At 41.4% G+C, this 25,802-nt stretch overlaps 1 protein-coding gene across 2 annotated transcripts in view; it reads left to right on the top strand.

The window, feature by feature from the left end:
- MYRIP (myosin VIIA and Rab interacting protein) overlaps positions 1-25,802 on the top strand; it is a 218,802-nt gene that overhangs the window by 26,464 nt on the left and 166,536 nt on the right. For both annotated transcript variants that reach the window (XM_060162217.1, XM_060162218.1), the window contains exon 2: positions 14,195-14,338. In XM_060162217.1, the coding sequence (XP_060018200.1) occupies positions 14,229-14,338 (110 nt within the window). In that variant the 5' untranslated portion in view covers positions 14,195-14,228. The remainder of the gene's footprint in view (positions 1-14,194; positions 14,339-25,802) is intronic.

Raw genomic sequence — 25,802 nt, forward strand, 5'->3', positions numbered from 1 at the left:
TGAAGACGTATTACTGAAGTATAGCTGGGTTGGTGAAACCCGCCAAGGAGCAGGCTAATGTTGAAGATCATTAAACAATTTCCCTCCTGCCATGGTACTGAACTGTAGATTTCTGTTTCCTTTTTTATTGCCTAGAGCAACCTTGCTCTCCTCTTTTTTCTCTATCCAATAGGACATTATCTAGGATCAAATCTCTTTTTTAATATTATTGCTTACATATGTTTGAGTATAACCGCAGTCTGAAAGGCTTAGCTGAGCACAATATTTTACTGTAAGCCTTTCCATTTGAAACTATTTTCCTTTTGAAAAATGTACACTGCAGTCCAGTTCAAACATTTATTTCAACTTTTACTATATTGAAGCTTCAAAAAAAGAAAGAAAGAAACCTATTTATTGCACTCAGGCCTTGGGTCATTGCAGACACCACAGCATTCAAAAAGACCAGGTCACAGAGGTGTTTTGAAGATCATCTGGTCCAGAGGTAGAAAACTGCTGGATCAGAAGTCATCAGTAGGTCATCCCACCAGGTGATGTGGTACATCGGTGAGATAAGTGAATTCCATGGACGTGAGTCCATGGCCAAACTTTGTTTGCTGTAAATGAGTTTCTTGGTCAGCCACAACATGCTGGGGGGAGCCATGACAGTGAATCGAGTATTCTGTAAGTGATGGATAAAGGTGCAGGCATAGATGGAAAATTTATACATATGTATTCCAGGAAAGACTCACTAACCCCTCTATGACAGAAGATCTAGTGCAATCACTCTGCCACCAGGTGACTGGCTGGCTTCCCCCCATCCACAGCTCAGCACTCGTCTCTGGTGTTGGGAAGATGGGTCCTCAGCAGTGATGACAGGCAGATTAGGCCTGCAAAGAGGAAGTCTGTGAGATTGGACCCATGTGTAGCCACGTTGTTGGACCCTCCTGCCATGTCCATTTTGTACAAGGGCTCACTGAATAAGCACTGGGGAAGAGGCTGCCTCACCTCCTTGGGTGTCCTCTTGTCCACCGGATTGTTGAGAACTTCCGCATAGATATTCAAATATCATCACACTCTGCTTCTCTGAGAGATCTGCACACACCTCTTCCTCAAACTTCCTGTCATTGATCTCCCAAACCTGTTCTTTTCCCATCTGCCGTTCTGTTGGCTACTGTCCACAAATTGATGTCTGTTCCATTCTTCCAGACATCTCTCGGTCCAGACGATGTGGAAGATCAGTATACAGCTTGAAATCCTGCCCACCAGCAGGGTGACCCCTCGCTGCTATCCTTCAGGGTCACCCCTGACTGGGGCTGTAATGCTACAGCTGTCCACTTCGGGCAGGTGTCAGTGATTTCTTACAGAATCATCCACAAATCCAGACTGGGGTTTTTCCTCTTATGTTGGTGGATCACCAGGAACTTTCTATGAGGACGTAGCTGTGGATTGAGGGAGAGGAGACATAGCAGCAGACATAGGAGACATGGGAGTCTGAGTCACCTGCCCATGCAACTTACACCTTCTGGAACAGATTGGGTCTAAGTTCTTATATAGCATTTCCACTTGACATTGGGTCCCTACTGTGCACGCCAAGCCTAACAAGCAGCTCAGAGCTAGCTTCTGCTGGTCACATGGTCACTTGATGTCCCCTAGTTAGGCATTCAGTACCAGGGCCTGGTGGCAAGCATGAGCTATTTCTCAAAAGGAGAATAGTTACCTGTAGAGGAGGGTGTAGTTCTGCTTTAACACACCCTTGAAAGCCTTTGCGGTGCTTCTCCTAGAGCTTCCCAGAGGTCCTGTATGGCATCTCTCTTTGCTGTGGACACTTTGATATCATTGCATCTGTTGGGTCCTGCATAAACCAAGGGACAGAGCCTCTGGTAGTGCCGCCTGGACTGTTTACATATAAACTGATACTTCTAAGTAAGTACCTGATAATAATTTGCTCTCTTTGGAAGGTAAATATTCTCTAGCTCTGGGCCCCACTCAAACCTGGATGCTTACAGTTTACATAGTAAATGGCTGAGAGCAGTGTACTTGTATGTTTCTATGTGTCGTCTCCAAAATGCAAAAACTCCCGCCAAGCTTCAAGCCTCTGTTTTTACTGAAAGGCTAACTGATGATTAAAATAATAACAATAACAATAAAACAACAGCTGTAGACAGTCTAGAACAACCCATCAGAGAAACAACAGGCTAAACTATGTGGTTGGGACTGAGGCTGCTGCTGGAGAGGCAGTGTGCTGATTCTGTCTCCCTCTAGGGCCTGGAGGAGGCGCTGCTTAGGGCACAGATGTCTGGTCTTGGCACACCGGGCTTGAATTACAGTGGGAGCTGGTTTAGAAACTGACTTTTTACCACAGTTTGAAAAGTACCCCTCATTTGGGAGTTTACTATTTCCATACATTTCATTTCCTCTTCTTTAAGATGTTATCTCTATTTCTTTGTCTTCCTTTAGCTTATTGAGGCCATTTTGCTCTCTACTCATGTATAGACTATATCTCTGAGTTTCAAAGTCATTTATTGAGTTTTAGACATTTGGTAGGCATTTTGGATGATCTTATTTGGCACAGAATAGTTGACACTTAGTAACAGCACTGTGGCAGGACTTGGTGAAATTTGGCAAGAGTTCTTTTTGATAGGCTGCTCTCAGATCAATCAATCAACAAACAAATGTCACCAACCCACAAGTAACCCACAAGTAACAGCTGAGCATGCCACTCATGACAAAGGACAAAGAAGACGAGTTCCCCCTTTACATAGTTATAGTCCAGACACCAGACCAGCCCCCATGGCAGAGCCCAGCCTAGAAGGACTCTGTGTGTACTGGTCTTTATTGCCAAGAGCAGTAAAGCCTGCTCCTCCTGCCAGATTCCATCTTGGGAAGGAGGAGGGAGAGGGAAGGAGCTGCCCATTGGGAGGTGAACTTTGACCTGCCTGAACATTTTCCAAGAGGCAAGAGTTTAATCAAGGAGTAAATAGGCAGCTTTGAGTCATTTTCTCTGCTTTCTTCTCAACTTCGAGCTCCCACCTAGACAACTGCAGTGGCTTCCAGGTGACTGCCTCTGTCCCTGTTCACCTCCATCCCAGTTTCCCACCACGACCCGTGTGACCCCAGGAAAGCACAAACGCTGTTATCTCGGGTTGCTCGCCTGTTTAGGACCTAAAGTGGCTCCCAGGGCCCTCGGGTGAAGTCCAAGCTCTTTAACAGAGCTTCACAGACTCCCTCTGCAATCCTGCAGCAGACATATTGAGTGATATGCCCATCGCTAAGGGAAGCTTCTGCCTGTACTCCTCCCTCAGCCTGGATACCTGCCAACCCTTGCCCCACCTAAGGGCCCTGGCCGAGGCAGGACCGACACCCGGAAGTCTCTCCATCTCTGGCTCCTGCCCTCCCTTTTTCCCCTGATCCAGGGGCAGTGACTCCCAGCCCATTCCTCAGGTAGCCCTTACCACTTTGGGCCTGATTTATCCTTTATCCTTTATCGCCAGCTGTCCCAGCCTTGAAGGTGTGAACAAACAGTACTCACCCTGGGTCCTGAGATTAAGTCCCAATGTGCATGACTAGGGGAACCCTCTGAGGTTTGCATACTAAAAACCCAGGCTCTGCAGCTGTTATTTGCTTACACTGTAATTGTGCTGTTTACATATAAATTGATACTTCTAAGTAAGTACCTGATAATAATTTGCTGTCTTTGGAAGGTAAATATTCTCCTTTTCTCATCTACTATTCACTGTCTTAATCCCTGTGTTTTGAGAACAAATGGAATGGTAAATTTTAGCCTACCATGTTTGATCACAAATTTGGAATTGATGAAGTCTGAATTAGTGAAGTTTTAATGCGTAGTTTTTCACAGTCTTATGTGGTCAAGTTCCAAATGCAGCCAGCTGTCAACTCTTATCTTGACACACTTTTATTACAGTCAGAAGAAGTGTACCAGACTTTTATATATAGAGGGAGCAAAGAGCATCATTATCCAGTTGAAACTGAAGAGGAAATTCTCAGTGGGCTGAAGAGCTGTGTATTTTTATCGAGTGTTCATTAGCTGTCCTCTGTGCAAGGGATCAACGTGAAAACACCCAAAGGATGGGAAGCAGACAGAGAAAAAGCGCAAAAGACAGGAGAGGCACTGCAGGGCTTCCACTGTGACCAAAGGCTCAGAAAACAAAAGCAGGGGATTGTAGGCATTGCTCTAATTCAAGATGGCAGAGAAATGCACTGGGCTCTACTACAGACCTGTTAGTTTGGTCATTGCAGATAAGGCCAGAAAAATGCAATCAAGGTTTATAAACCAGGTCATTTATTTGCCAGTCATGTGTAATGTGTATATGTGTCTGTATTAGCCAGAGTTTCCAGAAAAACAGAACCAATAGGATATGTGTGTCTCTCTCTCTATGTGTGTGTGTGTATATGTATAAAATAAAAAAGATTTATTATAAGGAATTGGATCACATGACCATGTAGGCTCACAAATCCCAAGATATGCAGCTGGAGACCCAGGAGAGCCAGTGATGTAGTTACAGTCTGAGTCGGAAGCCTGAAAACCAGGAGAACCAATGGTTTAATTTCAGTGTGAAGGCCTGTACTGTAGCAGTAGTGAAGGCCCCTTTGTGAACTCCGCTGGGCATACCTGGGGCTACTGGGAAGCACATAGTAAGAGGCTGACAGCTATGTAGCTTTCAATTTAGACCAGGTTTTCTCAACCTTGGCATTATTGACATTTTGGACCAGATAATTCTTTGTTGCGGGGAGCTGTCCTGTGCATCATAGGATGTTCAGTAGCAACCCCTGGCCTCCACCCGCTAGATGCCAGTAACACACCCCTATTAGAAACAACTAAAAATTTCCCCAGATATTGCTGATTATCTCCTGGGAGGCAATATGGTGCTCAGTTGAGAATGACTGGTTTAGTCTCCAATTTTATTTCCCTTCCACCCCCCTCCTCCTGCTAACTCCTTCCACTCTGTGCTCAGGGGGTGTGTGTGCCCATCTAATACCATGTGAAATATCTCCCAATACCTGTTGCCAGCAGAGGCTGTGGCAGCCGCTCCCCCACTTTTACCATCCTTACTTCTGAAGAAGTTTCCACCAGGATCTAATAGGTAGAAAATGCCATCAACTCTCAAATGGATGGGGATAATGAGATCTCCCCACCAATTTTCAACTTCTAGAGCTGCTCTCATTTGCCAGAAATAAAACCATAGTATCACTTCTGTTTAATGGGGAAGGAAGTTTTGCCTCAAATACCATGAGCTTGGAGCCTCCATGAGGTATCAGGAGGGTCAGTGGTTCAGATGGAGGTCACAGGGGCTATAAGAGCTGATGCCTGGCAGTCTCAGGGTGATGGCATCCAGACTATAGGAAGCCATAGGTTCCCTGTGCAGCTAGGCTTGGAGCTGATCTGGCTTTTCTGCAGATCTGACCCTTTTTCTGCAAGGGTCCCTTGTAGAATTTTAGTCTGCAGAGTATGCCTGGGGACAGCCATTCATAGGCCAGAGGGAATTACTTTTTAAATTTTTTCATTCATTTAGCAATCAAGATTGTATTGGATTCTCTCGGCCCTTACATTTCCATGTGAATTTTTGGATCAGCTTGTCAGTTCTTGCAAAAAAAGAAGCTGGGATTTTGATAAGAATTGTGTTGAATCTGTAAATCAATTTTGAAAGTTCTGCTATCTTAACATTGTCTTCCAATCCATGGGATGTGTTTCCTGTGTTTAGTGTATAAGTCTTAAACTTCTTGTGATAAAATTACTCATAAGTATTTTATTTTTTTGATGCTATTGTAAATAGAACTGTTTTCTTAATTTCATTTTTTGAAGTGTTCGTTTGTAGTGTATAGAAATATGACTGATTTGTGTATACTGATCTCGCATCTTGCAACCTTGCTGATCTCAGTTTTTTGGTTTTAATTGGTTTTGTGTATGTGTATTCCTTAGAATTTTCTATATATGAGATTAATGTTTTCTCTGAATATAGATAATCCCAATTTTTCCTTCCCAATTTAGATGCTTTTTAGTTCTTTTTCCTGCCTATTGCCCTGGCTAGAACCTCCAGTACAATACTGAATAGAAATGGTAAAAGTGACCATCTTGCTGTGTTCACAACATTAGGGGGGAAAGCATCTATTCATTCACATTGAGTATGATGTTGGCTGTGAGTTTTTTGTAGACAGCCTTAATCAATTCAAGAAAGCTCCCTTCTATTCCTAGTTTATTGAGTATTTATATCAGAAAGAGTATTGGATTCTATCAAATGCTTTTCTGTATTAATTAAGATTATGTGATCTTTGTCCTTTATTCTATTAATATGCTATATCATTTTCATTGATTTTCACATGTTCAACCAACCTTGCATTCCTGGCATAAATCCCACTTTGTTATGGTGTACATAATCCTTTTTTGTATGTTGCTGGATTTTGTTTGCTAATATTTTGTTGAGGATTTTTTCATCTATATTCATAAGGGATACTGGTTTATAGTTTTATTTTATTGTGATATCCTTGTCTGTTTTTGGTATCAGGATAATACTGGCTTCTTAAAATGGGTTAAGAAGTGTTTCCTCCTATTCTATGTTTTGGGGAAGAGTTTGTGAAGGATTGGTGTTAATTTTTCTTTAAATGTTTGATAAAATTCACCAGTGAAGCCACCTAGCCCTTCGCTTTTCTTTGTGGAAGTTTTTGATTACTAATTCAATATCTTTACTAGTTATAGATATATTCAGGATGTCTATTTTGTCTTGAGTCAGTTTTTGTAGGTGTCTTTCTAGGATTCTTTTCATTTCATCTAGGTTATCTAATTTTCTGGCATACAACTGTTCACAGCATTCCTTTATAATCCTTTTTATTTCTGTAAAGTCAATAGTGATGGCCCTCTTTCATTCCTGATTTTAGTAATTTGAATCTTTTGTTTTTTTTCTTGGTCAGCCTTGCCAAAGGTTTGTCAATTTTGTTGATCTTTTCAAAGAACTAACTTTGGGTTTTGTTGACTTCTCTCTATTGTTTTTCTATTCCATTGATTTGTCTTTATTATTTCCTTCCTTCTGCTTACTTGGGTTCAGTTTGCTTTTTTTTTTTTTTTCAGTCTCTTAAGGTAGAAGGTGAGGTAATTGATTTGTGATGCTTCCTTTTTAATATAGGTGTTTATAGCTATAAATTTACCCCTAAGCACTGGTTTAGCTGCATCCCATAAGTACATGTGTTTTCATTTTTATTTATCTCAAGGTATTTTCTTATTTCTCTTGACCCTTTGGTTATTTAGTGTACATTGTTTAATTTCCATATACATGTGAATGTCCCAGATTTCTTTCTGTTATTAATTTCTAATTTTCTTCCATTGTAGTTAGAGAACAGATTTTATATTATTCAACTCCTTTAAATGTATTGAGATTTATTTTACAGCCTAATATATGGTCTATCTGGAGAATATTCCACGTACACTTGAGAAGAATATATGTTGTACCATCATGTAGAGTATTCTGTAGATGTCTGTTAGATCTAGGTAGCTTATAATATGGCTTAAATCTTCTATATCCTTGCTGATGTTTTGCTAGTTGTTCTATCTATTATTGAAGGTTGATATCGAAATCTCTAATGATTATTGCTGAATTGTCCATTTCTTCCTTTAATTCTGTCAGTCTTTGCTACAAAGACTTCCTTTAGTATTTCTTGTAAGGCAGGTCTGCTAGTGATAAAGTCTCTCTGTTTTTGCTTATCTGGAATGCCTTAATTGTCTTAATTTATCCTTCATTTTTGCAGGATACTTTTCTGGATATAGAATTTTTGGATAATAGTCCTTTCCTTTCAGTTCTTTGAATATATCATCTCAATACCTTCTGGCCTCCAAGATTCCTGATAAGAAGTCAGCAGTTGACCTTATTGAGGATCCCTCATGTGTGATGAGTCATTTTCTGATTTACTTTCAAGATTCTGTATTTTCTTTGGCTTTTGACCATTTGACTATGATGTGTCTAGATGTGCATTCTTTGAATTTATCCTACCTAGAGTTTGTTGAGCTTCTTGGATGAGCAGATTAACACTTTTCATCAAATTTGGGAAGTTATCCACCATAATTTATTCAGTATTCTTCAATTCCTTTTTTTCACTCCTGTTAATATCATTCCCAGGAGATAGAATCTAACATCCAGTATGGATCAGGTGACACCCCTGGTCCAATCAGCTGTGCCCTGGTGGTGTGACCATGTCTCCTCTGGGCCATTCCTGTGTTCAGGTAAAGGATGAGTCTCAGAGAATGGGCTGTTCATAGCAGGAATAACACCCTTGAAGGTGAAGATCAGTGAGTCTTACAGCCCAAGCACCACTTGCTCCAAAGAAAGTCACAGTGAAAGTACATATCGGACCATTTGTGCTTTTTTTCTTTCCTTCCCAGGCAAGTTCTTTTCCTTTTTTACCCCCTGATAACAAGTGCCTTAAATGGGATAGCCCTAACATTTCGATTCCTTTGTAGGAATAAGAAATTTCTTTTCAGTTCTAGTCAAGATCTAGCCATGGTCAAAGAGGGAAGCCCTAGCAGTATTTACCCTTCATTATTCTTAGGACTTTAGATAGTCCAAGTTAATCTCTGTACTTCTCTCTTTGTATTAGGTGCATCATCATCATCATCATCATCACTACCACACACACACACACACACACACACACACACACACTGTGTATTTGTAAAGATCTCATGCATGCATTTGTCCTTGACTCATCTGTTCTAGGTTCCTTTCTAGAATGTCGCTTGTGTAGACATTGACCTTTCATTATGAACCTCCCATTATGTATGTATTTCATATTCTTGGAATGTCTGTTTTTTTTTTCATTTGCAAGGTTGTGCTTACTAGTTTCCTACAGAAGTATCTGTATCCTTCCTCTAGTTGTTCTAGCCAAGAATAGTATAAACAATTCTACCTTTATTTTGGTTTTCTATCTTTAAATTTGTTTCCATTTGCTTTCCTTTTTAAGTCATCAGCTTCTTCTAAAGCTCATATAACTCTGTAGCTTCTTATGATAATCGCATAAAAACCCCAGCTAAATCAATTCAGTAATTATATTAGAGTAGTTACTGGAATTTGTCATCATGGGATGGACTTATGGCAATAATTCCCCAATAGTCATTTCTTTGGATGTTAAGAGGTAGCTGTTATTAAAGAAAGAGGTATCTGTAGACAAATGCATTTGAGAACTACAGGGATAAACAAAATCAGACTGGTTCTTTAGTGACAGACTTCTTAGAGGTTCTGATAAGCTTATATGCACTGTGTATCCCTCAGAGGGCAATACAGTTTGAGGCATTTCTCACCTTTATTTCATCACAGAGCTCTCCTTTCTCAGCTCGCTTGTGGGAACAGTGACCTGAGAAACACACATTAGGGAAATGGTGATATAATTAAATCTTGAAGTTTATTAATTTTCTCATTACTAAATTTTAAAATGTATTCTCTCTGCTACCATCTTAGTTGAGTATAAACCAGAGAAATCCAGGGGCAGGAGCACGGGTCTGGAAGTCAGAGCATCTGAACTGGTTTTGTGTCTGGGGAATCACTTCCCTTTGGGCAATGAAAGAGTCATACTTTTGTGACCTTTGACTCATGGACATTGAGGCTTTTCCAGCCCTAACGATGCTCTTTCTCTTGTGCAGGGAATCTAATTGTGTTTCCTGTAGAAAAGGGAAGAAGCTTTTACCATTTCCCAAAAAGGGTTTCTCATTATTCTCTGTCTTATCCATTTACAGCTACTTTATTTATTTCTTTACAGAAACATTTACCCCTCTTGAGTCCTGATCATTCTTTTTAGATTTGATATGATCAGAACTGTCACTTCTGTCTTGTACTAACTGGGCATCTTAGAATCTCATTTGGAATTCTCAGGAACCAAAAGCCAGTGAAGTGAAATGAAGGGGGCAGACATGTCACCTTCTGGGAAACTCCAAAGTGCCATTATCACCTTTAATGGGGTGTTTGAAAGCAAGAAGTCGGTCTGCATTTTCCCTGTGCCCTCTAATCTGTTTCTCCCTGCTCATCGGGAGACTAGAAGATGGCAGCTATGAAGCTTCCCCTTTCCTGAGCAGCCTAGGGGTGGGACCTTATTTCTAATTCACTCCCTCAGACCAGCAGGTGCTCTAGGCACTCTCCCCACCCATAATGTGATTATCCCTAGCCAAATCTTTTCTCTCCTCCACAGAGGTCCCATTTTGTTCTGTATAGTTTTATCACATTTATTCCTAAAAATATATGTATTCTTGACTTTCTGCGTTTTTGAACTTTATATAAAAGGAGTCATACTGTTTGTATGCTGTACATGCATATATATGTGGCTTCTCTATCTCAACAGCATGTTTTTAAGATTCATCTATGTGGAATATACCTTCAGAATGTTCTTTTTCCTTGCACTGGAGTATTCCATTGGTATGAAACAAGTATACAATATTTGTTTATCCTTCTTCCCGCTTGTGGATGTTTGGGGTGGTTTACAGGTTTTACTTATTTATTTTATTTTTTGCTATTTTGAATGTGACTGTTACTAATGTTCTTCTGTTAGGCTGAACTATGTGAAATAAGCATTTTTATAGGCTCCTATTTATTTCCTATGATTCAACCCGATTCCTATCTGTTGGTGCATATTTGCAAGATTATATCTGAGGAATATACCTAGGTGTGGCAGAAATGCTAATGCATGCATAAGGTACATGTATCTTCAACTTTGAAAATGATGCCTAATTGTGTTATAAAGAGATTGTACCAATTTTTACTCACTCTATCAAAATTGTCCCACCTCCTGTCAACACTTGATAAAGATGATTTTGGTGGGTGTGAAATATGGTTTTCATTGCAATTCTCTAGCTACCAATGACATTAAGCATCTTTTTATATGTGTATTTGCCATCTCTGTTTCTTATTCTGTATAAAAATGTGGAAATGACTTTGGAACTGGCTAAGGGTAGAGGGTGGAAGAGTTTTGGGGTGTATGTTAGAAAAAGCCTAGGTTGCCTTGAGGAGACTATTGGTAGAAATATGGATGTTAAAGGTGATTATAGTGAGGTCTCAGGGACTTCCCTGGTGGTCCAGTGGTTAAGACTCTGCACTTCCACTGCAGGGGACACAGGTTCGATCCCTGGTGGGGGAACCAAGATCCTACATGCAGGGCGGTGTGGCCAAAAAGTAAAATAAAATAAGAAAGAAAAGAGGAGAGCTGCAGAGAAAGCTTCTCTCATGTTAGAGAACACATATATCACCATGAACAGAATGTTGGTAGAAATGAATGTTAGAAGTACTGGTCTCAGACGGAAATGAGGAAGATGTTATTGGAAACTGAAGGAAAGCTGTTCCTTGTTATAAAGCGGCAGAGAATTTGGTTGAATTGTGTTCTAGTGTCTTGTGGAAAGTAGAATTGTAAGTGATGATGAATTTGGATATTTAGCTGAGAAGAATTCTAAAATAAGTATTAAAGACTGGTTTGTCCTTGCTGCTATAATAAGATGTGAGACGAGAAAGGTAAATTGAAGAAGGAATTGTCACACTAAAGGAACCAGAACTTGCAGATTTGGAAAATTCTGTCTATCCATATTGCAAAAGTGAGAAAGTCTGTCTGTAGAGAGCAACAGGGGTGTGGCTGGACAACCATTTGCTAAAGAGATTAGAGTGTGGCTCACGGATGATCGAGTCAACCATTGCAGCAGAAGCCGGGAATAGAGACGCAGTTATTCAGGACAGATCTATAGAGAACCTCTTGTCTGATGGCTTGGCCCCTGTGAACTGCATGGGAAGCTGACAAAGTTTTTGAGAATTCATATCAACAGAAACATTGCCAGCTTAGACTAAACAGCGACAGGACAAATGAGGGAAGGCTGCTGGATTTCTGAGAGTCTACAGGATGGGCCGGTAGAGCTATTTGCCTACAAACATGCATTATCCTTCAGGAAAAGGGAAGAATGATCCTGAGGACAAATCAGAGGTCTGCAGGGGTGCCACTGTCACCATGACCTGGGGAATGGGGCTGTCCCTCCTCAATTACCAAGGGTGGGCCAAGCTGCTGTGGCTACACCCAGGGCCAAGGAGGTGGCACAGCCACCCTGGCGGGCTCAGAGGACAGAGCATGGAGCCCAAGAGGATTATCCTTGAGCCTTAAACAAACAAAACAAAACAGAAACAGGCTCATAAATACAGAGAACAAACTGGTGGTTGCTGGAGAAGAGGGGGTCGGGGGAACAGATGAAATAGGTGAAGGGAAGAAGAGGTACAAACATCCAATTATAAAATAAATTAGTCATGGGGATGTAAAGTACACACAGGGATAATAATTATTAAAAGAATAACAAATCAGAGACTATGCATGGAAAAAAGTACACATAGAGAACATGGTTAATAATACTGTAACAACTTTGTATGGTGACAAAGGTAACTGGACTCATTGTGGTGACTATTTCATAATGTGTAAAAATATCGAATCACTATAGGGTACACCTGAAACTAATACAGTACTGTATGTCAAGTATAACTTAATAAAAAAAATTCTAATGGAATTTGCCCTGCTTTCAGACTTGCTTGAGACCTAAGACTTCTTTCTCCTTTCCAATTTCTCCCAGCTAGAATGGAATGCCTATCCCATGCCTGCCTCACTGTTGTATTTTGGTAACTGGTAACTTGTCTGGTTTCACAGGTTCACAATGGGAAACGAATTTTGCCTCAGGATGAATCATACCTCAAGTCTCACCTATACCTAATTTAGATAATAATGAGATGAGAATTTGGACTTCGAGTTGATGCTGCAATAGGTTGGGACTGTGGTGGCTGTTGGGATGGGGTGAATGTAATTTACATGTAAGAAGGACAAGATATCTGGGGGAGCAAAGGGTGAAGTGTTACAGGTTGAGTTGTGTCCCCTGCCAAATTCATACGTTGGAGTCCTAACCCCAGTAACTCAGATTGTGACTGTGTTTGGAAGATAGGACATTTAAAGAGGCAATTCAGTTGAAATGAAGGTGTTAGGGTGGACCCTAATCCAATATAATTGGTGTCCTTATAAGAAGGAAAAATTCAGACATAGATGTGCACAGAGGGAAGACCATGTGAAGACACATGGAGAAGATGGCCATCTATAAGCCACGGAGAGAGGCGTCAGGAGAAGTCAACTCTGCCGACATCTTGATCTCAGACTTCTAGCCATCAAGACTGTGAGAAAATACATTTATGTTATTTAAGCCACCTAGTCTGTGGTGCTCTGTTACAGCAGCCCTAGCCAATTAATACACCTACCTAGGGGCTTCCCTGGTGGCGCAGTGGTTGAGAGTCCACCTGTCAATGCAGGGGACACGGGTTCGTGCCCCGGTCCGGGAAGATCCCACGTGCCGCGGAGCGGCTGGGCCCGTGAGCCATGGCCGCTGAGCCTGCGCGTACGGAGCCTGTGCTCTGCAACGGGAGAGGCCACAACAGTGAGAGGCCTGCGTACCGCAAAAAAAAGAAAAAAAAAAAAAAAAGCTTCCCATAATTTTTAGGTATGCACTGCTGGGAGGTGTGTCTTTGAAATATCATCTTTTCTAGTTCTGAGAAAATGTCTAAAAAGATTATTTTACTATATATATATTTTTTGCAGAGGAGAGTTTATTGATTTCTAGTTTATATTTCATAGTCATGTGATAAAAACTTCAAGGGATATAGTATATATAGGATTTTTTTTTACATTTTTATTTATTTATTTGGCCTGACCATGCGGTTTGTGGGATCTTAGTTCCCAGACCAGGGATTGAACCCGGGCCCCCAGCAGTGAAAGCCCAGAATCTTAACCACTGGACCACCAGGGAATTCCCCTATGATTTTTTTTAAAGTATGATTTATTTTATCTTACAATTATGTGTGATATTTAAAATTTGAAACTTCAAACCATAGAACTTTGGAAGTTTTAGATATTGTCTTCTGGTGTTTTGTGGAAATCCACACCAGGTCTCATGTATGCTTCATTCTATCAAAAAGAATAATTTATCTATTTTTTTCTAATTTAAGAGTTGGGATAAATGACACCGTTGATGACCAGTTACCTTCTCTTTTTCTCCACAGTCTTGCTGAAGTTGTCTGTAAATATTTGCTGAGTATGAGAGCAGAGCAGGATACGATCTTATGTAAACACTGTGTCTAATTTTGTTTAATAACAACATTGGTTGATTTTATCCATGGAGGACTTTTATCTTGCCCTCATTGTGGTCTCTCCTTTGACTTCTCAGGTCTCGTTCCATTGTCTGTGTTTGGTGTTAAATCATGGGGAGGAAGCTGGACCTGTCTGGTCTGACCGATGATGAAACAGAGCATGTTCTCCAGGTGGTTCAGCGAGACTTCAATCTCCGAAAAAAAGAGGAAGAGCGGCTCAGGTGAGATGCTTCTATTTCCCACCTGGGTACAGTGAACCATATGTGGACAAGTGAAACAGGCTTCCTGAGTGTTCCTTGCTGCCAGCCCTACACTCAAAGTCTTTATGTCATGTAAACACACAGAAGAAGAATGTCCTTCCCTTGGTAGTCAGGCTGGCCAGCTTCAACACTGGGCATCACAATGTCAGCTCAGAAATGAGACTGTTCACACTCGCAGTCAAGTTTGTGTTCAGCTGCTCACCCTGTAAATTATTAGCTCTAGAATGGATGGAGTTCGTGCTGACGGTGGCTGTTTCAAGCTTGCTCCTGGCTTTAATTTTCTTGTCGGCAGGTACTACTGAAGAATAACCAAAGTGTTATATAAATAGGAGAATTAGATTCATAGCTGTACAATCTTCTGTTAGAGCTCTCAGCTACCATGGTGCAGGAAGAAAGCTCTGAAGACCTGGTACAAGGAAAGTGACCACCAGGCTGGGATGGGGTTACCTGGCTCAGCATCACCCTCCTCATTTTATAGAGGGAAAAGCTGAGACCCAGAGAGGGGGGCCTTGTGACTCCTCTGCAGTTGGTATTTCCTCGTGGGATGTTCTTGGAAGTACTGTTGCTGCCTAAATTTGGAAGAAGTCAGAGTGATGGAAATGCGGTCATGTGTTGGGGTTTGTGTATTAGAACCTGATGGCAAGTCATCATGAGCTCCCCTCCTCCATAAACCTGTTTTCCCTTGGGATTCCACAGGTTTGTCATGGCACTGTCTCCTTCCTTAGCCACTGAGCTCAAAACCTCAGTCTTTATAATTCCTCCCCTGACTTGGGTCCCACACAGGGCAGGGCCAGGCCCTGTTATTTCTGCCTCCTCAGCATCTCTCCCAGCCCTATCCCAGTCCAGCTTTCGTGACTTTTCATCCCAGTCGTTGCAGTAACCTTCTCTATGATCCTCCTGCCTCCAGTCCTCCAGGGTGGTGCCCCATTTCAGCTGTAACCATGCCCTTTCCCACTCTGCTTAAAATTGACATGGGTTGTTTTCCTTTGCCCTTGGAGTTTCTCAGACATTCTGTTTCTGTAGAATATTTACCTCCCTTACTTGTAAGTACTCTAGTGTAATTTACTTTATTTCCACCATGTTTTTTTCCCATATCATATATATTTAATATGTGCTTATTAGATGGAAGACAAGAAATCTGTTAATTAAGTAGTTATTTGATTTAAAAACCATGTGCCACAAAAAAAGATATATGGATCAGTGGAACAGAATAGACAGCCCAGAAATAAACCCACACATTATGTGGGTTTAAATGTGTGAACCCACATTAATGTGTGAATAAACTTCACACATTAATTGAAGGTCAATTAATCTTCAACAAAGGAGGCAAGAATATACAATGGGAAAAAGTCTCTTCAGTAAGTGGTGCTGGGAAAGTTGGACAGCCTTATGTAAATCAATGAAGTAAGAATACACCCTCTCGCCATGCACAAAAATAAACTCAAAATGGCTTAAAGACTTAAACATAAGACATGATACCATAAAACTCCTAGAAGAGATCATAGGCAAAACATTCTCTGACATAAATCATACTAATGTTTTCTTAGGTCAGTCTCCCAAGGCAATAGCAATAAAAACAAAAATAAATAAATGGGACCTACTCAAACTTACAAGCTCTTGCATGGCAAAGGAAACCTTAAACAAAATGAAAAGACAACCTACGGAATGGGAGAAAATATTTGCAAATGATGCGACTGACAAGGGCTTACTTTCCAAAATATACAAACAGCTCATACAACTCAACAACAAAAAACAAACAACCCACTTGTAAAATGGGCAGAAGACCTAAATAGACAGTTCTTCAAAGAAGAAATATAAATGGCCAATAGGCACATGAAAAGATGCTCAACATTGCTAATTATTAGAGAAATGCAAATCAGAACCTCACACCAGGCAGAATGGCCATCATTAAAAAGTCTACAAATAACGAATGCTAGAGAGGGTGTGGAGAAATGTGAACCCTCCTACACTGTTGGTGGGAATATAAGTTGGTACAGCCACTATGGAAAACAGTATGGAGGTTCCTCAGAAAACTAAAAATACAATTACCATATGATCCAGCAATCCCACTCCTGGGCATGTATCCAGACAAAACTATAATCCAAAAGGATACACGCATGCTTATGTTCGTAGCAGCACTATTCACAATAGCCAAGACATGGAAACAACCTAAAGGTCCATTGACAGATGAATGGATAAAGAAGATGTGGTACATATATACAATGGAATACTACTCAGCCATAAAAAAGAATGAAATAATGCCATTTGCAGCAACATGGATGCAACTAGAGATTATCATACTAAGTGAAGTAAGTCAGAAAGAGAAAGACAAATACCATAAGATATCACTTACATGTGGAATCTAAAATATGACACAAATGGACCTATCTATGAAATAGAAACAGACTCACAGACATAGAGAACAGATTTGTGGTTGCCAAGGGGGAGGGGGTTGGGGGGAGGGATGGAGTGGGAGGTTGGGGTTAGCAGATGTAAGCTTTTATATATAGAATGGATGAACAACAGGGTCATACTGTATAGTACAGAGAACTATATTCAATATCCTATGATAAACCATAATGGAGGGGCTTCCCTGGTGGCACAGTGGTTAAGAATCCAGCTGCCAAGGCAGGGGACACAGGTTCAAGCCCTGGTCTGGAAAGATCCCACATGCCGCAGAGCAACTAAGCCCATGCGCCACAAGTACTGAGCCTGAACTCTAGAGCCCGCGAGCCACAACTACTGAGCCTACATGCCACAACTACTGAAGCCCACGCATCTAGAGCCCGTGCTCCGCAACAAGAGAAGCCACCGCAATGAGAAGCCCACACACCTCAACGAAGAGTAGCCCCTGCTCACTGCAACTAGAGAAAGCCCATGTGCAGCAACAAAGACCTAATGCAGCCAAAAATAAATAAATAAAAAGTAAATAACATTAAAAAAAAACATATGGAAAAGAATATTTTTAAAAAGAATGTATACATATGTATAACTGAATCACTTTGCTGTACAGCAGAAATTAACATGACATTGTAAATCAACTGTACTTTAATTTTAAAAAAGTCCATGTGCCAGGCACTGTTCTAGCTGTTGCTCATAACAGTGAGCAAAATAAGTCTTTGCCCCATGGAGTTTATATTCTAGAGCTGTGCTACCCATACGGTAGCGACCAACCACGTGTGGCTTCTGTGTACTTGTAATGGGGTGAGTCTGAACTGAGATGCACTGTAAGTGTAACATACACACCAGATCTCAAAAATTTAGTACCAAAACATGTAAGATATCTCATTAATAATTTTTATATTGATTACATTTTGAAGTGCCAATGTTTTAGATATACAAGCTTAAAGAAAAGACATTAAAATTAATTTTTCCTGTTTCTTTTTACTTTTTTTCGTATGGTTACTAGAAAATTTAAAATTAGATATGTCTCACAATATATTTCTATCGGCTAGTGCTGCCCTAGAGGGAGGAGAAAGAGAGGAAGTAAATAAATACAAACATATTTACATGTATTAGGTAGTGGTGAGAGCCATGAAGAAGAATAAAGCAGGGAAGGGGGCAGAGACTGGCCAGGGATGGGCAGGGTGCTCTCTTTTGAATGGGCTGGCTGGGGAAGATTTCTCTGGTGAGACTTGAGCAGAGACTTGCTGGAGGTGAGGGAGGGAGCTGGGGTGCTCTTTGGGGCAATATCAAGCAAGGTGGAGGGAAAAACAAATGGCAAGTTCTGATTCAGGGATGCGCCTTTATGTTTCCAGAGGAGCTGGGAGGGAGGGAGCCAGGGGGAGTGTAGTAGTAGAACAAAGTCCAAGCAATACCCTAAGCCCAAACCACGTGTGGTAAATCCAAACTCAAAACCACTGCAATTGTCAAACCTTTCCTTGCCTCTCTGCATTGCTTGGATTTAGGAGACATGAAAGAGTCTTCGAAGCTATGTTACAGAAAGTATTTCTGAATTCTTTAATATTTGCTTCAATGAGCATAACATGCAGAATGGAAGATTTTTATTTTAAGGTTTCAAACTGAATTGTGTTTCTGTTCTCCCGGCCAGCTGTTCCTTATTTACCTAGTTTCTCTGGTTAGGTTTTGTGAGGGTAGGTCTTGGGTGTAGAGGTTACACGGTGTTTCTAATGATCTGTTCTTCCGTGTTGACATAAAATGTAGTAAATAGTGGTGAAAATGTGAATTAAATGTCCTCAGAACATATGATGGTAAGGGAAACAGAGAGAGTGGGGCTGAAGCATTCAGCACAATGAGGAAATAAATTCATGGAAAGATAACTAGAAGATATAAAAGCTGTGAACTGGCACTGCCCTGGGTGCTCTGCACAGTTCATATTATTGATTCGTCATAGGAGTCCCCGTAAGGAGGATCCCCATTTACATGAAAGCACCCAAACACAGAGAGGTTACAAAGCTTTCTCAGAGTCACACAGTTAATTGGGGTAGAGCCAGGATTCTGTTTCCCACAGCCTCTGAATTATACAGACTGGATTAAGCCTTTTCAAAACTGCTCTTTTGTGCAGGTAGAAGAGCCCTGTCCCCCACTCCCCACCTCACACCCTAACGAGCACAGTCACACCACAACTGGGTATATCAGCTATGTATATGCATAGTCATAGGTCTTCCTATATAAAGAGACTCTGTGGACCCCATTTCACTAAGATTATGTGCATTCCCAGCACTGGGGATGTGGGGTATTGAACATTTAATCCCATTAAAGGCTATACGCATAGTAGGACTATTTGGGGGGAAGACAGAGGATTGGGTGGGCCTGAGAATAGTGGACATGCCGCCGCAGACAGAGGAGGGGGTACTTATGTACAAACAAGTTCAATAGAGTGAGTGTTGATTGCATTTTCCAGGACACACCATAGTATTAAAACTATAGATGGAGCACGTTGGAGAACAAAAGACATGTTGACCCCTGCTCCTACCTCCAGGGTCTTGGGGTCTAGACGAATCAGGTAAATGTGTAGAAAATACACACTATACTTGATTAATTTTATTCTTTGTTTTTCTTTTTTATCAGATGCTTTCATGCAAACATTAAAAAACAAAATGGTAAAGACCTTACAATGAAAACACCAGTCCTCCGCTCCTTGTTTAATCGATTTGTCCTTAGTTCTGCAGTCCTCCTAGCATTACCTCCATAACTCTAAAAAAATATGCTTATGTTGCTATTTCTCGATGTATAAATTTTAGATAGTCTTTCATTTCTCTGTTCTGAATGAGAACAGAGACTACTTTTACCTTTTGTTTCTTGATGGTTATATTATTTGTGGTTTGGTTTTCTATTGGTCATCTTTCAAACAAACCGTATACAGAAACCTCTGGGTCTTGTTCCATCCACAGTCACCATCTTGGTGAATGGCAGCACACGTATTCGTATAGCTAGTATGCATATGGCATCCCTACTTCCCATCAACCACCCCTGCCACTTTCCGTATCTCACATCTGTCCCTGCTGTACCTTTACTCTTACATATTCAAGGGCTGTTCTGCAAACATAAATTTGAGTCTTTCTTGCTTTGTTCAGAGGTTGACACTAATGTTGAAAATCAATAGGCAGCCCTTAAGTTATTATGATTGAAAATAGTGTTTGCTGCTCTCTTTTCCAGAACTTCACTGAAATCTGCAGGTGGCTCATTGGTCCCCTCCTTTTCTTTTCACTTTTATGAATTAATTACACTTTTATTTCTTCACTGTCATTTTAAAGGAGTCTTGGGAAGGAGGGGAGGACACTAAGTGTTTGTTTAGTCTGCCATCTGGAACCTATTGGCCACAGTAACTTACTTGCTGGTCAGGGCCACGGAGGAGGCTGGGGGAGGTAGAGACATGAAGGGTACTCCCTGTGTGCACAGTGTACCCAAAGCATGCTCTGGGGTCACACAGAAGGGGATATAGGTCCTTGTACCACTGCTTAACACATCATTAGATGGAGGGAGCCTGAGCCCTAAGACACTGGACAGAGGGGAGTTTCTGATGACCAGCAGGGGACTTTGTGTCCGAATGAAATAAACTTTTGTTGGAATAAATCACTGAGGCATCAGGGTTTATTTGTTATAGCAGCATAGCCTAGTATTACATTGACTGATATAGTTTGTGGGGCCATCTGGCCCCTCGTGTAGTAGAAGACACCTGTGGAAGTATCTCCAGACTTACAGTAGAATCATAATTTATACCCTGTGATTTTATATTGTCAGGTGCATTTGCAAACTGGTTTTTAAAATGAGTGTTAATTGCATGGTACTCTGGTGTTCAGATAGAGATGTTTACGAGATAGCCACAGGCTTAAAGTTTCTCATTTAAACTGTGCTGGCCAGAAGCTAGTTAGCATCTGGGTAACTTCCAAAGATTTGCTGGTGCTCTAATGGACTTGGTCTGTGGGGGAACAGGGGTTAGATTTGATGAAATGGTTTCCTGTAACTGTGACAGGCCATTAATTGTCAGGGTTTGCTGAACTGAGAGTGTGCTTCTGCCTGCCAAGGACTGCGGGGCCCAGGCGAGGCCAGGCCAGGGGAAGGAAGGGAGGGGAGGATGGAGAGCATGAGTGGCAGGGCACTTCCATCTAGTCTTTCTCTGAGAGGCTCAGTGGCTGTAGCCCAGCAGCTGCAGTGTGTAAATTCCTCCTCCTTGGGCCTGCGTTAAGAGGGGGATTAATACACTTGGAGACCTGTTTCTGTTACTCACTTGCTGACATGGCCTGTGCTCTCTCTGCCACCTCAGTGACAGGATGTGAGGGCAATCGTCCATCCCCCAAGAGTCCGGTCTAAGTGAGAAAATAACTAAGAGCTGCCAGGGGGTGTGGAAGGACCACTGCAGGAAAGCAGAGCATCTCCCCCAAACTAGAAGTGCTTTGTGTTTCTAGTCTGTTATACAGAAACTCCTCTGAGGTTTAATCACGATTTTACAAAATAAAAAGAACACAGTGCTTTTAATGAAATGAGTTAGCGATCTTCATTCAAAATTCATTTTAAACAAATTAAAATTTTATTATGAGAACTTAATTTTTCAAGAAGTTTCTTTTTCAAAAAGTAAAATGGCTTTGTTCTCAAGGTCCTTAGTTTGGACAATTAAATTGATCGAATTAATTAACAAACACTCCTGGTCATATACTTCTTTGAAGCTGGAAGTCAGATTACCTCGTCTTTACTCAGTTGGAATAAATACGCCCTGTGGTTTATGAAATACCTATGCCTTCACAGAGTGCATCTGCCCTGCATCTCCTCACTGGCCCCTTGTAGCTCCTGAGAGGCCACAATAACACTGTGTGGCACTAACCTGTCCAAGTGATGCATCTGCTCTCTCAGAGAGAGGATGCTGCAAGGCAGGAGTTCCTTCCTCTGCACCACTAGATCAGGTTGGCTGGCCAGTCACCCGGCAGGGCTCTGAAATAACAGAGCCCAAAGCAGGTGCACTGTGTGGTGGAGTGGGAGGTGGGACACAGCTCTGTCTGAGTCACTTTGTGATGGGGGAAGGCCCAGCAACTAGGAGACACCAGGAATGGCCCTGGAGACTTGTGTAGGGCAGGTGTGAGGACCTCAGAAGCAGGACGTGCATACCATAGAGCGTATCAATCTCAAAGCTAGAGCGGACCTCACAGATTTTTTAAAATCACCTTTTTACTTATTACTGGTATTTTTAATAATGAAAAGGTCACATATATTACATCAAAGCTATTGGATATCCATTCATTTGCTTCACAATCTTATATTGAATGTCAGGAGCCTCCTGGGGAAACATGAGGGGGATGAAAGAGTGGGGGAGGGCGAGAGGGGTTCACAAAGTTAATAAGTGCCTAACCCTTGAGAAAAAGTCCAGAAGGTGAGCTAAGTCTGATATGAAAAATTAGGATGCTATAGAGAGTGAGAAATAAAAGCATTATGGCAGACCCATGGGAATACTTTCATCTTAGAGATGGCAGGTAGGAAAAAGGAAAGACTTCCTGAAGGAAAGACTTCCTGAAGGAGAGGTGCATTTATTTGATCCCTGAAGGTAGACAGGATTCTTTAAGTGGATTGAAACAAAGGTCTGTGCACCAGGGAGCATCCTGAGCGAAGTGATATGGATAGAAAAGAGGGCATGTTTTCTCAACCCCAATCAGGAGCTGTGGTGGGGCAGTGGAGGAAGTGACTGCTTTGACAACAGTCCCTTTTGTGCTATTGCTCATCGTATGGAAGAGTGGTGTTCCAGGAATAGCATCCTCTCCCATGCCCAGCCACCATGAGAAAAGAGATATTCTTTCCAAAATGGGGAAAGTGAGGCTCTAAAAAGAAGTTTAAAACTGGCCCAGGCTGTACATAGTGAAAGGTAGAATCAAACCTAGGCAGTGTCACACCAGAGCTAGGACATCACACTGCCTTGGTACTGAAAACAAGGGGACCCAGGTGTCATGGGACAGAATGGGTGAAATTAGGGCCATCTTAGAAAATCTGGTACCTGTGCTTGCTAAAACCTGGGGTAACATTCCAAGGGATGGGAAAGTAGGAGGGTTTAAGTCAGGATATGGGGAAGGGTAACTGGGACATTACAGTAGTCATTAGCCACATGTAGCACTGAGCACTTCAAATATGGCTTATCCAAATGGAGATGTAGTCTAAATTACTCTGGATTTCAGAGCTCTAGTATGAAAAAGAATGTAAAGTATCTCATTAATAATTTTATATTGAAAACATATTGAAATGTATCTAAAATTACATTTTAAGTAAAATGTATAATTAAAATTAATTTCACCTGTTTCTTTTTTACTTTTTAAAACTGTGCCTACTAGAAGACTTTATATATATTGCTCACATTATATTTTTATTGGCCAACACTGGTTTGGAATGCTAGGTTAAGCAATTTGGAATTTATGAGATCAGAAAGTAAGCTTTCTTCCCCAATTTTGTTTAAGGCTAGTCCTTTTCTTTGAGGTTTGTAGGTATCTGAAAGATCCAGCCAATGTCTTAGCTACCTAGCTGTGCATTGGCCTTTGCTATCAACAGCTGTTATATCTGCCATGTGAAGGTGATCTCAGAATAATAGCTTGGTATTGGCTTTCCTGTACAGTTTAAAAGGAAAGCACACTGTGATCGTGCCATATTCACCACGGAGAGCTTGCCATCTCGGAATGGAATAAACCCTTTGATGTTTCTTTGAAATTAATGGTTGACCAAGTATATGTCATGATTTTTGAAATAAGAAAGTGGCCTTAGGATGTCCTCATATTCATAATTTGTATAATGTCTCTGGTACCATAAAAGTGATATGGATAGCGATATGAATATAGTGATATGAATATCACATATTCGCCTGTGGGGATCTGCTTTTAAGAATGGCCAAGAGAGTTTGATGCTGCAAATGGACTTATAATGTAGAAAAAGAATCATACTGATGCTCTTATTTACTTTTTAATTTGTAACCCTTCAAAGATGTATGGTTACTAATTTGTAAATTCTGGATACCTTCTCCCCATAATCCCATATCCTTTAATAACAATATTCTAGATTGCTTTTGTGGCTCTAAGTTCCTGATCTTATCTGCTTTTCCACTGCCAGTGTCAGAGGCTCAATTCTGCTGGGCTCTGATAAAGCTTTTGTGGTACTAATTCTTGGCCGGACTTTCATTCCTCAGACCTCTGGCTCCAGAAAGCATTTATTTGGCATTTGGTGCACAAAGAATTCAGGACTTGAAAGAGAATAAGGAAGAAAGTTTCTGCAGCTATTGTGAAAGCAGCTTTCTTCAACCGCAGTAATTCAGGCACGTCCACAAGCATTTTGCCAGAAACGGTCTGAAACGCAGAGTTGGTGAACACAGGTGTACGTTGTGGAAATCAGAGTTTTACCTTCACCCTGTGCTGTGCTAGTGGAATGACAATTTCCTTGTCCCCATGACCTGCTTCAGTTCCTGGAAACAGGCCCCTGCCTTCACCTCCTTACTCAGCTCCTGAAGAAAACAGGCCCATCTCGAACCTTCCTGTACTGTTGGTAGGAATGTAAGTTGGTGCAGCTACTATGTAAAACAATATGGAGGTTCCTCAGAAAACTAAAAATAGAATTACCATATGACCCAGCAATCCCACTCCTGGGCATGTATCCAGACAAAACTATAATTTGGAAAGATACATGCACCCCTATGTTCATAGCATTACTATTTACAATAGCCAAGACATGGAAACAACCTAAATGTTCATTGACAGATGAATGGATAAAGGAGATGTGATACATATATACAATGGAATACTACTCAGCCATAAAAAAGAATGAAATAATGCCATTTGCAGCAACATGGATGGAATTAGAGGTTATCATACTAAGTGAAGTCAGAAAGAGAAAGACAAATACCATATGGTATCACTTATATGTATAATCTAAAATATGACACAAGTGAACCTATCTACAGAACAGAAGCAGACTCTCAGACACAGAGAATAGACTTGTGGTTGCCAAGGGGAAGGGGGTTGGGGGAGGGATGGAGTGGGAGGTTGGGGTTAGCAGATGTAAGCTATTATATATAGAATGGATAAACAACAGGGTCCTGCTGTATAGCACAGAAAGCCATGTTCAATGTCCTATTAAAACAGGAGGGAAGGGGGCAGGGCACAATATTTGAAAGAATGACATAGCCCAAGGACATGACATAAACTGATTAGAACCAAATGGGTCCAAGAGGCAGACAAGTCGACTTCCACTAGACCTTGAGCCTCAGTATATGCTCACTGTAACACATCAGCAAGCTAAATGACACACCTACAGGCACCATGACTGTTCCAAGGCCACCATAAGGATCGAAAAGTGGGCAGTGGCCCAATTCCTGGGAATCCCCATCCCTTCCCGAAATAGCTGAATACTCCTCCCACTCATTAGCCTATGAAATTACCCACCCCTATAAAAACTGACAACTCCATACCCTGGTGCTTTTCTCACCTTCTGAGATGGCCCACACTCTGTCTGTGGAGTGTGTTTCTCTCTAAATAAATCCACTTCTTACCTATCACTTTGTCTCCCACTGAATTTTCTGTGATGAGACATCAGGAACCTGAACTTCATTAAGACCTGAAACCAGGTGTGTGATCTCAGTTGGAAGACTGTGGGTTTTGGCCCAGGACGAGTCCCAGCCATGTGGGTTCAAGTCCCAATCTGCATTTAGGCCTGGTTCGAGTTCTGGCCCCATGTGTTCAAGTCCCAATCTGAGGTGCACAGTTTCACTATGATAAACCTTAATGGAAAAGAATATTAAAAAAGAATGTGTGTGTATGCATAATTGAACCACTTTGCTGTACAACATTGTAAATCAACTATACTTCAATTAAAAAAATGTCAGGGCTTCCCTGGTGGCACAGTGGTTGGGAGTCGGCCTGCCGATGCAGGGGACACGGGTTCGTGCCCCGGTCCGGGAAGATCCCACACGCCGCGGAGCGGCTGGGCCCATGAGCCATGGCCGCTG

Source organism: Lagenorhynchus albirostris, chromosome 10, assembly GCF_949774975.1.
Source record: "Lagenorhynchus albirostris chromosome 10, mLagAlb1.1, whole genome shotgun sequence".
NCBI lineage: Eukaryota > Metazoa > Chordata > Mammalia > Artiodactyla > Delphinidae > Lagenorhynchus > Lagenorhynchus albirostris.